Source organism: Lissotriton helveticus, chromosome 7, assembly GCF_964261635.1.
Source record: "Lissotriton helveticus chromosome 7, aLisHel1.1, whole genome shotgun sequence".
Lineage (NCBI taxonomy): Eukaryota > Metazoa > Chordata > Amphibia > Caudata > Salamandridae > Lissotriton > Lissotriton helveticus.
In genome coordinates this window covers 138883622-138901458 of record NC_136068.1, presented here as the reverse complement: position 1 = coordinate 138901458, position 17837 = coordinate 138883622, and the positions used below count along the sequence as shown (strand labels likewise).

The 17837-nt window shown below is 43.7% G+C and overlaps 1 protein-coding gene across 3 annotated transcripts in view; it reads left to right on the top strand.

Moving 5' to 3' along the window:
* LOC144768244 (targeting protein for Xklp2-A-like) overlaps window positions 1-17837 on the top strand; it is a 267670-nt gene that overhangs the window by 6158 nt on the left and 243675 nt on the right. For 2 of the 3 annotated variants that reach the window (XM_078651761.1, XM_078651760.1), the window contains exons 2-8: window positions 6599-6709; window positions 11706-11829; window positions 11909-12148; window positions 13035-13085; window positions 13300-13407; window positions 15618-15739; window positions 15826-15980. In XM_078651761.1, the coding sequence (XP_078507887.1) occupies window positions 6607-6709; window positions 11706-11829; window positions 11909-12148; window positions 13035-13085; window positions 13300-13407; window positions 15618-15739; window positions 15826-15980 (903 nt within the window). In that variant the 5' untranslated portion in view covers window positions 6599-6606. The remainder of the gene's footprint in view (window positions 1-6598; window positions 6710-11705; window positions 11830-11908; window positions 12149-13034; window positions 13086-13299; window positions 13408-15617; window positions 15740-15825; window positions 15981-17837) is intronic. The other variant, XM_078651762.1, reaches the window with a different exon arrangement.

Sequence of the window (17837 nt, the reverse complement as noted above, 5' to 3'; positions counted from 1 at the left end):
ACTACCGTAGGTGAAACTAACAAAGCCCTTGAGCCCTCACTTGCCACTGATGTGAGAAGTCAAGCAAGTGTAACACCCCTCAGCTTCTACCCCAGTGCTAGGTCTTTTCAGATAAATGAAGAGCGGATCTTTGGTCTTGACTCAAAGTTGGCTTGCGAGCTACAGGATGTTCTACTGCGCTTGGTTGGCCTCTGACACTCCAAGTTCTGGAGCAGAGGCAGGCCTTGAATATTTATAAAAACGTTATTAGACTTGCCGGTCTAGTAACTTGAATAATTTACTTGATCTAACTGTAATGTAATTGACCCTTAAACCGGTCTCAAATTGTGTGATCTTAAATAAATATTTGATTTTATGGAGCCTCCTTTCTTTTCATTATCACATAGGAGCACCTTCATATATAAGAGTTCAGCATTTCTACTGTGCAAACAAACTTTTAAGTCTTTAATAGACTAAACGGTCGCTCTATGTATGATAGGAATCAATCCCACCTATTGGGTAGACCTGACCCCTAACTTGAATTAGTTCACTAATTGCGTTGTCGTCGGGGTGGCAGCAGGAATATTGCTCAGTTCATGTTTAAAAACTCTACTTTAATAAATATATTACTACATGATGTGGTAGTGCACTGTCATTTACAGACAGCACATTTGCCATTGAAGTGGCCACACATTTTCCCACTAACATGCAGTTTTACTGCTTAAACTATATGCGTGTAAACAAATGTTTAGAAAGTGGGTTTCAGCTAAAATATTTATCATATGCACATCAGAGTAAAGTGTTCTGATTGTTCATCCTATAAATTATTTTTTTACCACAAATACAAAAATGTGCTTTCATAATTGCTGAAACATTTTGAAATGTTTATACAGTTCACTTATTAGCTATTTCGGTGTTAGGAAAAAAAGCCTAAAATCGTACAGCCTTTAATTTTGCACAGTGCAATTGTCACACAGCTCACTTTACAAAAGCCTGTAACTTCACAGTCTGAGAAGTAAATGTAGGAAGACCGATCTAAAGTCAGTTTGTCTCTGAATGCAGAGCAAATCTCTCAAGTTAAAAGTAAGATTTAAAGGCATCTTTATTGCTCGTTTACTTTGAGTGAACAGAACAACATCTGTTGTCAGTTTGCCAGAATGGGTGAGTAGGTCCTAAAAAATGGCTAGTCCTGATGAAAACGGATTTGTCGTAGTGAGTGGGTGAGTAGATTTCTTGAGGCCTTTGAGGGTTCGTTTTAGAGCAACTCTGATCTATTACTACTTCACTTTGATTGTCCTTAGACTGTCCTGCAGGGTCCTAGTCTGACTCTGCTCAACAGGCCTTTTTACTCCAGCAGAGTTAAATTTAGTTTTCTGCTGACTTTCCCTTTGAACTTGTTGACATTTTGCTGGGTTAAGCCTTTGAAAGTGAGCAATAGGATAATTTGTTCTGAACCGTGTATTGCTATTTATTGTATATACAGGCAGACTACATGGCAGCTAACATCATAATTCGGCCTCATTAGGCCTTTCAAAGACTTCCCTGAAACGTTCTCCTGTCTTTACTTTTCCGGAAGTCTGATTTGAGGGGTTTATTAAACTATAGATGCTCTTCGGGGACCTCCTTTGGTGACATTCTCTGTACTGTCCAGGATCACCTTTCTACAGGCCATGAGCAGTAGCAGTGTATTCTTTGAGGGTGCAGTAGTCGCTCCTGTAGGACATGGAGACTGGCCTTCCTGTAGAAACTGTTCAGAGAAGTGGGACAGATGAGTCCCTCATTGTTCTATAGTTGTTGAAAGTGCCAGCAAACATACACAACTTTTTTTCAGAATACAGCCTCTTCCGTCAAGGTTGGTCCTCGCTCCAAATGCCAGGGTTTTTCCCCTTTGCATTAGAGGTTGCAGGTAAACTGTGTTGTGTTTTTTTTTTTTTTTTGCTTTAATTGTTGCACTTTTGGATACAGGATTTGCAGTCCTCCACTTTACAATGTTGTGTTCTTGATTCCGCTGGCAATCTGCAAGTTTTCAATCATGGTTGAACAATTCCAGGAATCGAGTAACTGCATCGCTATTGTATTTGTGCTTTCAGGGTTGTGCCCAGGGCTCGAGTCGGGGTACCGCGCTGGTGGATGCCGTCCCCCCTACTTTTAGTGGGTGGACTCCGCAACCCCTGCCAAACAGCTGGACTTCACTCTTCGGCCTCTCTCGTGGTTGAGATCGGAGCTCACAGCACGCTGCTCACGCGCTGACTTCTCAGATGCAATATCATCTAAGGGATGAGCGAGGGGAGGCAATGAGCCCAATGGTGCAAGCCACCTTTCGTGACGTCACTTCCAGTGACTGCTTCCCCCCCACTTCTTTTTTTAGGACTTGTGCCCTGGTTGTGCTGTTATTGAGGTAGTGTGCTTGCATTTCTTTCTGGACATTCACTTATTGCATCTGTAAAACTTGTGCTGTTGAGTACTTTTATCTTGCATCATTTCCCATGAGCTAAGCCACAACTGTTTATCCACGCCTAGTGAGAAGAGAACTTTCCATTGTGAGTACAAATCTGCAGTTGTTGTGAAGCAACTGCAATTTTGCTGGTATTTACTGATCCCAGCCACTGCAAGGACCTGGATAAACTCCTGATCAGGGGGATGCTTATGTTAGGATACAGCTTATCAGGGCAATCTATATTTTTGTAGGACGGTTTCATTTTAAATGTGAAATTGGTCTGTAGAATAGCTTCTTGGTAGTGGTTTGCCCAAAATTGACTATTAGCGGGAATATAAAGAAATAAGCTGAATGCCAGGCGGCAGCATTGCATCTCTGGTCCTAGAGTCCATTGAAAGCCTATTTATATATTTTATATATCACTGGCATGGGGGGGTGTTGAATTAGCAGCTCATGGTGGGCAGTTGGGATACTAAGCTTGTGAATACGCTCCTAGTTGTATGTAAGAATCTTCTGTCATGTAGGCTGTGTGGTAGTTGGCAAACTATATATCTGGTCATTGGGAGGAGGAAACGTCCAGAGACCCAAAATAGTGTGGTGAGAAAATGCACAAGAATAAAACACAAGACTCTGCCACGAGGAGCACACTTGAGGTCAGGGAAACCGGCACCCTAATTGAAACTGGTAGACTCCGATGTTTGGATGGAGTGATAAACCCCACCCCCAGGCAATGGCAAATTCAGGCAATAAAGCCGGGGCAATGTGAAGAAACCCTAAGACACCGAGATAAAACACTCCTAACTTGGACAGGGAGTCATATTCTCCATGCCAAATAATGCTTTCCATCAGACTACCAACTGCTTAAATACCCCATCCTCCTGTCCACATACCTCTCAAGACCAGTCTCCGTTCATGCTACTGTTCTCTTTTGCCCCATCTGCCGTCCAAACCCACTAAATATCCTTCTATCCAGGGATGAACACATGCACCACCACATTACCACAAATCCAAGGGCAACGAAGTCAGCAGAGGGGAATTTGAGTGGCGGGTGAGGTGAGCAGGAGAGATGTACAGGCCTTTTCGAAGCTGTGAAAATGAAATGCTGGGTTAGAATGTGCAGAGGACATGTGAGCGCACACCCATGAACTTTAAGGTGGGTCAGGTAAAATGTTTATGGACACACACCCATGACTCGTACTGATGGCATGCACTTTTGTTGGAAAGTTGCCCTCTACTTTTCGATCAAGCCATTATCCGGAGCCCCACCGATCATGCACTGCTTGCAAGACCCAATCTCTTCAAACCTTTGCACATGTGCCCTAGATCAGTGGATTGTAGCAGGATTCCCACTGCCTTCTTCCTTTGGAGCAAAACCCATTGGAATTGCACAGAAAATCAGTCCAGATACTCTTGTTTATAGCCTGTTTATTGGTTATACCTTTGGCAGAGTCTTTATGATTGGTCTGTGGAAGCAAGGCTTTATTTCTGCACAGCAATATATTGACCTACCAATCGGTGTTCTGTCTCTTATAAGAGACCTAGAACCAGGCAGGCTGACTCGAAACTTGGTACATTGTTACTTTGGCACCTCTTGATTGGACAACTTTTGCCTCTGTTCTGATTTTTCCTTTTTGTGACCCCTGCTTTATAAAAAAGAAAATGAGGATGATAGGAGTTGTAGTTGCCCATGTACACAAATGCTTTTTAACGCCTGAACCGCGGGGTGCAGGCATTCTATTGAGTGGGCTGGGCTCCGTTGGCCAACGCAGCACTGGGGAGGGAGTGCTCCCGACGGGAGCACGGAAGGGGTTAATAACACTTTTTCTACAACTGTGGTTAGACTGCCAAGCCACCTAGGTTAAGTTTTACATAGTCTTTTACACTCCATTGCCCATTCCACTCAAGCAGTCTGCAGGGGTGATGAGCTCCTGTGTGGAATGGTTCAACAATTTTATTTTTTGATATCTTAATGTAATCTGGGTGGAAACCGCGCTGCCCCTGGACAAGGGCTTGTCAATATGGAGACACTGCATCAAAGTGACAGATAACTGGTAGACCTAAACACGAGGACTCTGACAAACCGATTATAACAGGAAATCTGGGATTATTGAACAAATTAAACTTTGAGATACCTGGACAGAGATGCAGATAGAGAAAATTGCACCAGTGTACTCCATAATAGGGAAACCATGTGTTGGGTGGGGGGGGGGGCAGTGCAAAAAGTATTCAGAGGCTGCAACGCATACAAAATGCAGCCGCCCGCTTGATCCTATTGCTGCCCAGGAGAGCATCAGCTAAGAACGCACTCAGGACCTTGCACTGGCTCCCAATTAGGGAACGTGTGACATTCAAAGCCCTGTGTGTAGGTCACCGTATTTTACAGGGAAAGAGCCCCAAGTACTTTCACAGCCTTCTCAAGCGATACGAGCCCACTCGACAGTTACGATCAAGTGGCACCGGGCAAGTCTATGTCCCAAAGTTTAATAGAGTGCAAATGGGAGGACGGTCTTTTAGAGTCCTGACCGCCACTCAGTGGAATAAACTGCTTCAGAGGTTGCGCCTGGGGACCTCTGAGGGCAACTTCCGGAAAGAGCTGAAAACCATACTGTTCCCCAAAGACTAACGTATGAACAGAGAGCTGCTCAAAACCTAACAGTGCCAGAGTGGAGTCATTTCGGAATAACTAACGCGGGGACACACTAGTTAGTGTAACCAAGCATATTATAAGCTTTATAGATAAATAATTCATGCACAGTATGGTTTGCGTAACTTTACAAGTCCAACTTCCCCCTTGGGACAAAACAAATGGAAGGCAAATATCAGATCAACAATGCCAAAATGTGCTTCTGACGTCAACTGAATACCCCAACACATACCCCATCAAAACATTGCATTATATGGCCAAGCATAGTCTACTCCAACACAAGCGGAAGAAAACTACCCACCAAAGAATCCCAACTAAATACCAAGGGCCCAGAATGCCACACCCAGATCTTACTTTATACCTGTGACAGAACACAGAACAGTTGGCGTATTTGGTGTAATGCAAAAACTAACATTACTAGTAGGGAGCAGACCTTCATGAATAAGGTGGATTTTCAATGCTAGATTCTGATTTTCAGGTGGGCAGCGTGGTAATCCATTTCACCTGCTTCTGAACGCCCCACCTTCCTTCCATGTGTCATGCACTGTAAGTGACATTTTGGTGTGTTTTTTTTTATTTTTTTAATGTGGGGGATCAAATGTCACAGCGGGTTACTGATAGTGTGGTCTTTATATTGAAGTAAAGTGATATGAGCGAAAGAGCACTTTTTTCGGATGGTTTAGTTAGTGAGTAGGCACCAGCAATTGTATCTGATGTGCATAACCAGTTTGATTGCGTGGCAGAATTAACAGACGATTTTCTCTTTCTCGGGTAGTAGTTCTGAGACTGCAATGCTCTGGAATATTAAGTTTGGTTTCATGAACATCTTCATACAAGTCTACGTAATTGTGCTGCGAGTTGAGACGTGTTCCCAACATTCACTTATGCTTTGAAGACCAAAGCCTTACGGTCTTCTTGGTCCTTTACTTCAAGTTTCGGTGCTGATGCTGGGCCCGTGACTGAGGCCATTTGAAAGGCAAAATCTCACGTATTTTAAAAATAAAATAACTTGTATATCTTATGTTGGAAAATGTAACTGCTTCCCCAGTGGATGAAAACATTGCATTGGAATTAGCAAGTTAGCCTCTTTTTAAACTCATGGCATTATCTCGGTTAAAATTTCCTTGTACTGTCGCTTGTGGATTTAATCCATGTGTTGAATTTTTTTACATTTGTGTTCTTCTAAAGGACATTAAGCATGCAGGCACACCACCTGCAGTTTCCATTGGAATTTTGCAGGATTTTCCCAATTTGAGAATTAGTTAATTTCTGCTTTGCAGACCGAATTACTCCCGCTGTTGCTGGAGTTTATCGTGGTAAAGCCTAAGTGGCAACGAAAGGGGTCCAAGTGCACGGTTAACACTGCTGTGAAGTTGTTCAAAGCCTCTGTACTTATAAACTGGGGTGCAGCTTTACCAAAGGTCAGCCAGTTTTATTCCCAGTCCAGAAGTTATCTGAAGTCTCTATATGAAGAAAAAGTTTGGACACTTATGGAAGTGACCGCCCATATGATTTTTATTTTGTGTTAACCACTACAGGTTGGTTGATGGAATCCGAGGCTATCCCTCCTGAGCAAGATGAGACAATTCAACAGCCAAGAAGCTCTCAAAAGGATCTTCCACGAGCCATTGTTGCACCATTTTCATTTGGTAATGTTCAGCTGGTTTGTTCCATCCTACATAAAGGTTTTTATAATCTCAGTTCAATGTGGGATGAGAGTGGGCGTATTTAGTTGGGTTATCATAGTGAACTTGGGTCTTGTACTTTAAATTCCTGGAATAATATAGCCTCTAAAATTAAGTAATTACTTGGCTGTCTCACTGACTTATGAGCCTACTATGGGACCAGCCTAATTTCCCCTGCACTCAGAAATCTAAATATTGGTGGCTTAAAGACAGCGAAGACTTAATTGGGTGGTTTTAGAGTAAGTTGTGTGTTGCAGGGTTCGGGTGCTTTTCCTCCTAGCCGCCTACCTTATTGTGGAGGCTGACTGTGTTTTCAAGCTGTAAAGTGGTACTCCCACCCTCAACAGTGGATTTTGGTAAATGGAGGCTAGTAAACTAGATCCATGTTGGGTGTTTTTTTTGTGTTTTTTTCCCTTCCAAACTATTGACACAGTACTAGGTATTACTTGTGTTTACCTGTACTGTGGTAAGTACACTTTCTCAGTTCTATTTCTAAAATATCTAATTATGACTTTCTGAATACTTCATGTTTTTACCTCCACCGCTCATGCTGATGGGTGTTTTTGTTCAACTCTTGGCTCCAGTTTGTAGCAATCTCCAATATTTTAGTTTAGAGCTAATTGCTGAATTGTTTCTCCCTGCCAAGACCATCACTCGAATCGTGACCTTTTTCTTTTTAGAGTGCATTAGGGTATGAGTAACAGACACCGCAAGTGGAGGCTTGGATCTCCTATTTGGCCTTGACCGCAGGATCCTGTAAAATCCAAGACTCAAAGCACTGGCAAATGCCATCTAAAGGCCTAGGGAAAGTGAAGGTAGGTGTTTTAGTGTCCCATTGGAGTTCAGTACGCTCAGAGTAAGAAGGGTGTTGTGCCTTCCATATGTAAGCACCCTAAAGGATAGCATTTGGACAGGCTTAGTAAAGTTCCTACAACTGTTAGACTTCAGAAAGCAGAGGACAGCTGCCCTGTGATTTATTGCTTCTGGGCCTTGCTCTCTTTTGCAAGGCGGTTGCAATTTGGTTGAACTACAAGCATGGAAAACAGGATGAAGATGGGACGTGAAATGAACTGAAGCTTGGATTTAGGCCTGTCTACAATATCCCTGCCTACAGGAATGCATCGAAAGGTAGCCAAGTGAAGCATGTTTTTTTAAAAAAAATTTTTTTTTAATGCTCTTTCCCTGCTTAATAAATCAGTCGCTGGTTTCTAATATTCTCCCGTCAATATTTAGGTTCATGTTGGTGTTCCCCAATGTTATGTTGGTGCCTAAGCCATCCATTGTCGTGAGTGCTTTCCATCAAGCTTCCTTTTTGGTTGGGAGATCTAGATAACATCTCCCTGTCTTGCGGTCCCATGTGAGTTTTTGGATGAGTTGCCAAGCGGAGATAAGAGGGTGGAGAACCATACATGATTTGGGGAAATTGCAAAAATGCACAATTGCAAGTGATCACCCACTTTTTTATTTTTGGTTTCTATGAAACGAAACCCAGCCAAACGTCTGAGTAAACCTGTTCCTCGCTTTTGCGATAAGTTTACATGCCCTGGCGATTTAGCCCAACCAGATGAAGCTTCAGCTAGTTATGCTGTGGGTGGAGCTATACCAGTATATGCTGATTTTATGGTGAACTTTGAACATTCCACTCTGGTTAAATTCTTGTACCAGAATGCTTCACTTCTTGGAGCAGATGTGACTCCACTTGGTTAAGGGAGGAGTGGTGTCAAATACAATATTCTACCAGTATGTACCAGATTCTACCATTTATACCATACAATACCATTAGTGGGGCTAGTGTTGGGCTAATAGAGGCCCATTTATTCCGATACCAGGTGAGAACAAGGTGACCTTCTTGATGTGTTGTGAAATATAAACCTTTTCAGGTAAGCTGCCACCAGCCCAAACAAACTCTATGGGCCTCTTGCTCGCCCTTCTGGGCGGCTTCCTTTTTTGGAAATGCTGTTTATCGTGTTCCTTTCCATCATTAATGCACTTTCTGGACAATTATTTCCCTAACCAGAGCAGTCTCCTATGGAATATTCTGAGGAATCCTTCTTTCTTTGGAATTCTTTAGAGCAGTTGCTCCCTTAGGCACCCCAGAGTTGGCAGAGTAGAATATGGGTGCCACTCATACATGCTGACATTAGTTTCTATTTTCTTCAGCACCTCGAAACATGGAGTAGCTGTGATAAATCTGATCAACATGCTGAACACAACCTGAGACAGTTTTTAATTGTCGCATAATTTCACTCCACAAAACGGGGAGGTAGGAGGACTGTGGAATCTGATTAGTCAACCAGAACGAGGATTATGAAAAGTAACTTTTTCTGCAGATGGCTAAATGCCGCTTTCTTGCTTCTTTAGAATAGATACCAAAGCAGTACCTCTCATAAGGTTGCGGGTATAAAGAGTGAACTCTAAAAAGTCCTGCAGAACTGAGCAGACAAAATGCCCCTCTGCAGGCCTGCCTGTCGAGGTAGTAGTGCTTTATGAATGTGCACCCAGATGCCCATGTTGCGTCTTGACATGCATTCAAGACAATCTTCCCCTTCCTATGCCATCTTAGTGGGTCTGTCCATCGTGAAATAGGTTTGTAGACCCTTCATGTGGGTGCTTCAGTTCATGAGTGTGGGATACTTGAGCCCAAGTGTAGTATGTTGTAATGCATAAGATCCACTTTGGCGGGGTCCTTCTCTGTACCGCATTTCCCTTCTTGGCAGCAGCAAATCTCAGAGTTGGTCATTAAAACAATGCTCCTTCATGCATTCAATATAAAGGCCTAAAGCTCTCTTGGGATCAAGCTCACAAAGCCTCTCATTCGATGGATATGGTGGAGAGAGACTGGAAAGATAATAGATTCGCTCAGATGGAAAGGGGGATACTATGTTGACCAGGAATGCAGCGCTAGGTTCCTCTGTACTAGTTGGTCCAGAAAGGTGTATGGGGGCTTCAGTGACTGCACCTGCCGTTCACTGACCTGGTGTGCAGAAGTGATAGTGAGACGAATATTGTCTTGGAGGTAAGGAGCCACAGAGAAAAAACCATGCATAGACCCAAATAGTGTACCAATAAGAAATGCGAGGACCAAGTTGAGGCCCCTTTGAGGTATGATGAAGGGTTATGGGGGAAAGCTTACATCAAATCTTTCGAAATTCTAACCACAACAGGTGATTTGAAAAGCAGAGGTTGTTCAGGCAAACAGAAAAGTGGTGAAAGGGTCAACATAGAGCCTTTGACTGTGACCACCGTAAATCCTTCCTGGGCAAAGACTAAATAAACAAAACATTTCACCACCTGGCCTGCAAGGAATCTAGATTGGTGGCCCCTAGGCGAGGCCATAAACGTGTCTCAACGTCGCAAATATATATATTTCTTTGCATGGACTGCAAGGATCCATTCCACCACTTTCAGCTGCATGCCAAAATGACTCGGTTGTCACATTTCAGTCTCCGTGCATGGTAAGTTTAGATTATAGTGCAGAACCGTGGCCTATTGCTGAGGCAGGAGGCCCTTCTGAAAGGTAGCCTAATTGGACCGAATGATCTGACAAAGATTATACCACCTGCTCCTTTCCCAACCTCCGCAATCAAGATGGTTTGGGCCTGGTCTATCCTAACCTTCCTCAGAACTCCAATCTGGGTGGAAATATGTACAAGGAGGCCTTTGTTCCATCGCAGGTTGAATGCATCCCTTAGAAACCTCCCTGGATCGAACTCAAGCATGCGGTAGTCTCTACACTGAGTTTTCGATGGTGGCAAAAAGATCCTGCCATGCCCGACTGGTTGAAGATATCCTGAATCACCCTGGAATGAAGCCTACATTAGTGATCCTCCCTCCTACACCTTTTCAATAGTCTTTTCTGATGTTCAGTGACTCTGCCAGGTGATTGGTAACAAATAAAATCCCCTGCTGATCCAGCTATCTCCAAAGGTTCAGAACCACCTGCTACAAGATTAGGGACCCCGCGCTGCCCAGCTTGCTGCGGCATTACGTGGTAGCCTGTAGTCCATGAAACCTGCACCAGCCTTTCCTTGATTGGTAGATAGGCTTTCAGGGCCAGCCCGACGGCAAGAAGCTCCAGGAAATGGAGGGAGCCAGCAATGTCTTGAAGATTTGTAGCATAAAATTCTTTAAAGGCCTCTAATCTGCGAAGGGATCGATGTAAAAATTCGAGGTGTACAGGACTGCCATGGTATGGGCTTAGAATGGAATAGAGGGGGCCCTTACTGCACCAGCAGCATAGCTTCTCGTCTGACTTCAATTGACTTGACTCCTCTGACAAGATTGCTAGGCGAGACTGTAGCACGGTTGTTGCTTTGTACATGACCTTCTGCAATGCGTAGTTTTGCTGCCTGTTATCTGATCACCTTTGAGTGCATAAAGTCACACTTGTCACAGTAAGTTGAATTATAATTGGAACTCTTGGCCCACAATCGCATAACATGGGGGCCTGGTAACCTCCTCTGATTCCTTCGGCCATTCCACGGCTTGAATCCTGTTTTGGAAAATTTCTTCTCTAGAACACTGTCAAATTTGAAATGGTCAGTAGGCGGATTAAGTTTGGGGCAGACGGGTGCTAAAAGCAAGCCAGAGATGTCTGCATGCATGGGTATAAGCAACCCGGCTCCGTCACTTAAGGGCTGTGATGAGGTCATCGCAGCATCTGTACCGCTTGGTTGGGCTGCAAGAGCAATTGCTTTAAAGAATTACAGATCCTGTCTGGTGCATTGGGATATTCTAAAGGTGAGTAATCAGCAATTCGAATCCATCAGAAGAATTTTTCTAGCTACGGTCTTTTGGCCTCCACGCACCTTTGTGTTGAGCTCTAAGAAAACGAGCAACATTTGCATAGTCTTGTACAATTTCTATTGGAGTATTCATGTGAAATAGCTGCTTCTTTAACCACACCTTTTGATGGGGCAAAGCTAGTTTTACAATCTTCTTAATTTGTCATTAATTCCAGAGTGCAGCAATGTAGAGCAGTTTGGCAATATCGCAACCTCTAATCTGAGCACACATGCTAGTGTAAGGAATGCCTCTACTACCCAAGTGTTGGAAGCCAGAACATCTGCGAGACTGCCAAGGAGGTAAGGTTATGAAACCAGTCATCCTTGAGGGTCTACTGAACTTCTTCTGACATAACGTTTAACTTCTGCCTCCCAACAGGGTATCCCGGAGACTGTCCCTTCAGCAAAAGAAGAGGCAGCTGGCAAAGATCCGCAAGGAAAGACGCACTATTAATGTCCTACTTCCTGTCAACGGGCCAACCCTTCCTGCTGCTGAAGAGGTTTTGCCTCCTCCTGCAACTGATGGGCGATCGCTTACACCTTCTGAAGGGCACCTGCCGACAAATGCCACTTCCCCCACCAGGCACCCACCAAATAAGAAGCCAAAGCTGTATGCTGTGTAAAAATGAAGAAAATTACTGTAGGGTGTTGGGAGGGAGGGGTTGGGGGGGACGGTCATTGCCAGGTCTGTAGAGGGCTTGCTTTAGCCAGTTTTGATTCTGAAAACTGTTGGAAGTAAGAAATTTGCAGTAATTCGGCAGGCCTTCAAGTGACCAGTCACGCATACGATTTTAATGCAAGACTTTTAGTGGTGGTGCAAATGTTTGCATCTGTATTCTGTGACTTTTGGTGTGAGTTGTCCTTTGCAGGTTAAGCGCATCTAGAAACCACTCTGATTTGATGCACTGTGGGGATGGGTGAGGCATGTGAGTGAAGGGATGGTTTCTGTACATCAAGGTTGAGTTTCTTGTAGACAATACTGTTGTCTGAAGACTGGATTTGATTTCTGCTTACTTTTGGGAGAGTGACTGGTGTATGTGAATGGCTGTGCACTCGTCTACTACACTTACTGCTAAAGTAAGTAGCAGGCTATCTTTACTATCCAACACCAAAATGTTAGTTATTTCTGGAGGGCAGCCCAACATTTTGTAGTGGTTTGTAGAGCCCAAATCCATAGCTGGTCATTGTGGTTGCTGGGCTTTGCAGTTGTTTGTAGGTTGCAGTTTGGGAAAGCATAATCTGTACTGAACAATTTGTTGTAGGTCAAGTTGTTAGAATGTTGGCAGTTCCTGAACAGAACCTTCACTGAATATGCTGGCTTCAAGTTGGCTTGACTGACTTGGTTATCCTTCTTGGGCATCACACAGCCTCATTCCACATTTTGTTCAGCAGTGTTTTTGTTGTTGATTTTTCTTAAACCATGTGCATGTCTTTCAAAATAACTAAATGACACATTAATGGAGTCCTGTTACCTGCGCAGTAGTAATAATGTTTCCTTTCCACAGTGTATGTAGGAGCGCCCGAAAGCTGCGGTTTATGTCACCGCTGGTGCAACGGTAAGTGCTCCATGTAAAGCGTGAGGTTGTTGCATTGACAAAGTACCCTTAAACAAGTCTGGACCTTTCGAAATACAGTGTAAAGGGGACCGGAAAAGTGAAGTGGGACCATACAAGATTTCTTAGCCGGGGTGTTTACACGTGTTGAAGACTCTTGCTTGTTCATGAACCCAAAATCCACTAGGACATAAATTCTTTTCTGTTTCCTCTTAAGCACGCTTACTAGAGGGAAGTCGCTAAGCAAAGGCCCCATTGGTGCATTTGGTGGGTCTGTCAGACCAAGCACCAGCCGATCCGTTCCATCGACTCACACTGTCCTCAGGTAATTGAGATGCTTTCTTAATTGGGGATGGAGGAGGACTTTGATCTACGTTGGTCATTTTAGAGTCTGGGTAACTGTCAAGAACATATTAAAATAATGAACTTCTGGGAAAGGGGACGCTTTACAACCCTAAGCTCTGTATTTTAGGGATGGGGTTACCTTGCTTGCCTCTTGGTGGTATGCTTATAAATGATCTGGTTGAAGGGATCATGTGTTTCTTAATGGGCGAGCATCAACTGAGGCCTATATACCTTGCCACGATGGGTTAAGCTTGGGGATCCGTGTCCATGCAGTGCTCTAAAGCAGAGTATCAAATAGTTTCTGTAAACTGCAGGGTCCTACAAGAAAAAAACTAACCATAAAAATAAAGTTCCTGTTGTGGTTGCTAGTGACGAGCAAAGTTCCCATTTTCTCACCCGTGGTAATAAGTTGTGAAACTGGACAAATTAATTTTCCAATTCCGCCTCCCCAAGAAGAACGCAAACAAAATGCTGCACCAAACAAGAATACCTCGTTCCAGTCATTAAGGAACGAGTAATTCTTGTACTGTCTGTCACAGTCCAGGGCTGATCACTAAGTTAATGGTGATTACTTTAATGGGAGAAATTCAAGCTTTTCGCTTGGTGTGAGAATGTTGCCTTTAATGCTGGTTGCGTGTTTATAGGAATCTTTATAAAAAATAGAAAAAATACATGGGTTGAAGAAAGTGAGTTAAGTAGTTGTTGTGACTCCACGTTTGAATGTATTGTAATTTATGCAAGAGTTATCGGTGACCTTTATCTGAAACTTTTGAGTACCTGTTAAATGAAAGCACTGGGATATTCGAGGTGTGGCAAGGGCTGAGTCTAGCATTGGCAAGGCATAGTCAAAAGAGCTAGCTTACCAAATTAGGGCTTTAACTTTTTTTTTTTAATACTTTAATTTTGGCAGCTGTCTCACACCACTGCTTCTTTCAGTGCTTGTTCAATTGGTCTGGCATAGACAAGCGTAAAGGCACTGTGGGGAACCGCCTGGAAAGCTTTTTAAAAGTTTTTGTTTAATACTTTTACCGTACCAAGATGGTTGCTGCACCACGTTGCTTGTACACACTTGCGCACCGGCATTGTCACAGCCATCTTGGCTAGTATTAATATAAAAAGTACCTTTCAAAGATAGCTGCCTGCTGCTTTTGGCATGCAAACGTTTTGGCAGTTCTGTAAGGTGACAAAAAACAAAGTGGACAAGTCAAAAGTTGAGAGCTCAGCAGCGGAAGGTGTGGCAGTATCAACAGTAAGCACTCATAACTGTGCAGAGCGTGGGTTCATGGAAAGTACAAAGGAAGCAGTGGACAGTACAAAGTAAGTGGAGGTACAGCCGAGGTCCAGAGCGGGAGAGTAAAACCCCATTCAAGTACTATTGGGAGACAGAAAATATAAGGTGAGTCTCCAGTGGACTGACCTAAATATAATTGACAACATCTGAAGTCAATTGCTGAAATTAGATTACAATATGTCAAATCTGCCTTCACACAACCTACAAATCGAGTGCCGGGAATGGGTAAAAGAGGTGGGGGTTAAAGTAAAGATGGCAACTGTGGACGAGAGACCGACTTGGATGGAAAATTTAGCTTTGCGTACCAAAACCTTTTGCAATTGCAAAGGCTGTGAATCACAAAATAACATGCGCTTTGCAATTGCAGAGAGACTAGATGTAATGCACATAGGACACATTGAGTCACAAATTACTTTCCTACTTGCAAAATACCATTTGTGAGTCCCAGCTAGGAAGGAGGAGTGATGTGTGGACCTCCCCACCCCCTTCTGCTTCGGAGTTGCAGATGTGTGGGCCCCACCCTTTCTGCTTCAGAGTTGGAAATGTGTATGTGTATGTGTATGTGTATTGGTGGTTTGTGGCCACAGTTAATGTAGCAAACCTTTTGGCACCACACCTCCCTTTCCGAACAGGGAGTAGCCATTCACAAAGTGTAAACTGCTACAGCGATCTCCCCTTTGTTTTTCACTACAGACTGTTAAAAGCTTATTGTGTACCCCATTCCTTGCTTTGTTGCAAGGTTGACTTTGTAAGTCACATGAGTGCGCTGTGGAGCTATCCATTGGGCCTCAGTTCCCAGGGTTGATCTGCCTGGTTTGCTGGAGTAGCCAGGACATGTGGTGAAGTGTAAAGTACTTGTTGAATCTGGTCTTCCCTTCTATCCTCTTTTTACCGTGCAGGAGGAAAACGTTGGCCAAAAGTAAAAGCGCGGAGGAGTGGCAGATGGAGAAAATGCAGCGGGAGGTGGCCGAGCAATGCAGGAAAAATGAGGAGAGCTTTAGAGCAGCCATTTTGGGTGCAGGTAACCAAAGGTACCAGGGAGGGGCCATTGTCAGCATTGTAAGACTTGAGTTACAGTAATTTTTTTATTTTTTGCGTGACATTTAGGTCAGCCAGTAAACAGGACAATTTTACAGATAACTATTCCAGTGGAGTTTAACTTTCATACAACAACCTGGCGCAAACAACATCCAGTGTGCAAGTCTATTGAAGAGTTGAAAGCGGTGGATTTCCCTTCAACACTAAGATCTGCTTCCTGTCCAGTAAGTACAACTCAGTGACTTTAGTAGTACAGCATGGCTGACTCATTAAAAGCCCACTTGATAGCTAAACTGGGGTACGGGGGCGTTGGTCGATCACACATGCACACAGACCTCTCATCCACTGGTCTTGCATCACTGGCCTTGCTTACTGCCCACTGTGGCAATGAGGGTGGCTCCCATGCATCTGACAGGGCATAAGCTCCTAAAAGCATAATTTGTAAGATCTGACTGACATTCAACACCTCAACATTTGACTTCTTCTAAGGCCTGGAGGAGGGTGGTATACGAGGGATGGGTATCTGCAGCTGTGACTTCCCAGGCAATGTCCCAGACAATCTTTCTTGCATTTTCTTTTTTTGTCTGAATCTACATCCGTTCCATGGGGCATTTCCCCCCCCCCCACCCCCCGTGTACTCTGCAATTTCTCCTCCTATTCCTTCTTTCTGAGGAGACCATTTGACTTGCCGATGTTATCCCTTGATGCTAAAAACTTGCACGCAGATCAGCAAATCATGGCAGAAGAGCAACGAAGAACACTCCTATTCTTATGGCTGTGCTCTTGAACTCTGTTCTGAGGTTGGATGGAAGCCAGCTTCTTGAAACCTACCTGAGCAAAATCCAGTTATTTGCAATTCGAATCTCTACAGTGGCATTCTTTAGTGCATGGTCAACAAACCTCGCCTTTGTTAATTAAAAAAAAAAAAATACTAAACCTTAGACCTCCTTTGAAAATGTGAATGCCCAGGAATCTAACATTTGCTCCTATTACTTGAGACTGATCTGTTCTTGTCCTTTTTCCACGAAGTTCTTGCAGTAAACTTTGGCACCGCCGCCAGTATTCAAGCTTGTCCAGTTTAAGCTGGCGTTTAAAAGTAAATTCCCTAGTCAAAAAGCAGGCCAAATAAATTGCTATGGCCTAGTCCAACGTAGTTATTAAGCCCCCAGGCGCTGACAATCCTAAGAACCAAACTATTGGAAGGGGCACCAGAGGTTTAAGGTTTTGGGATCACCGATTTGGAACTCAGTGCCTCAGCATATTAAAGATCTTAATTTGCTAACCTCTAAAATAGTAAAGTTCTTGCATAGCGCCTACCTTTTCTGTTCATGCTGCCTCCAACAAAACTCCCTGGAATTTGTAAACTGAATAACTTGCAGGCTACGGTATGTTGAATTAAAATATTTTATCGGTCTGTTTTGATTAATTTCCAGATCTCCCTCCTCTGCTTTTGCTTCCTGTTTTCAAGTCTTCATTCTATATTCACCCACAATCTTAATCGTATTCATAGCTGCGTTCTGCTCCTACTAGATTGAAGCAGTTTTCCCTGATGCACTCACCTTCCTCCTGTTCCTTATAATCTAGTTTGACTTCCTTTCCCTCCCACACAACGTTGCCAACACAACAAGCGCGCTAGTGTGTACATGGGTTGTATATTGCTGGATCTTCCATGCCTTCTGGTAGCTTGCTTGTGCAGAGCACGCTTCGCCTCAGTGTTTGACTGCTCGGCCTTTAACTTGTTTGGAGTGTCGTTCATATCCTTCGAAAAGTTTTTGACCTGTAGATGTGTTGCGTGCTGTCCTATAAGCCTCCTAGCTGTATGAAAAACATCTGATTCCCAAACACAGACCCTGCATAAGAGCCTTTCGTGTACAAATTTATCCTGAAAACCCACACTGGGCAGACTGGACCATCACCATCTCTGTAGTCATGGCAGCCCCTCTTGACTTTGGTTGTGATAGCATAACTATCAGCGTAAGTTAGGATCACCTGTTGTGCTCCACACTCCATATGTTTTGCCTCTTTCCTTTTGGTTTCCTAGTATCTGCTGTTGGAGTCATCCGTTCCAGGTACTGGACAGT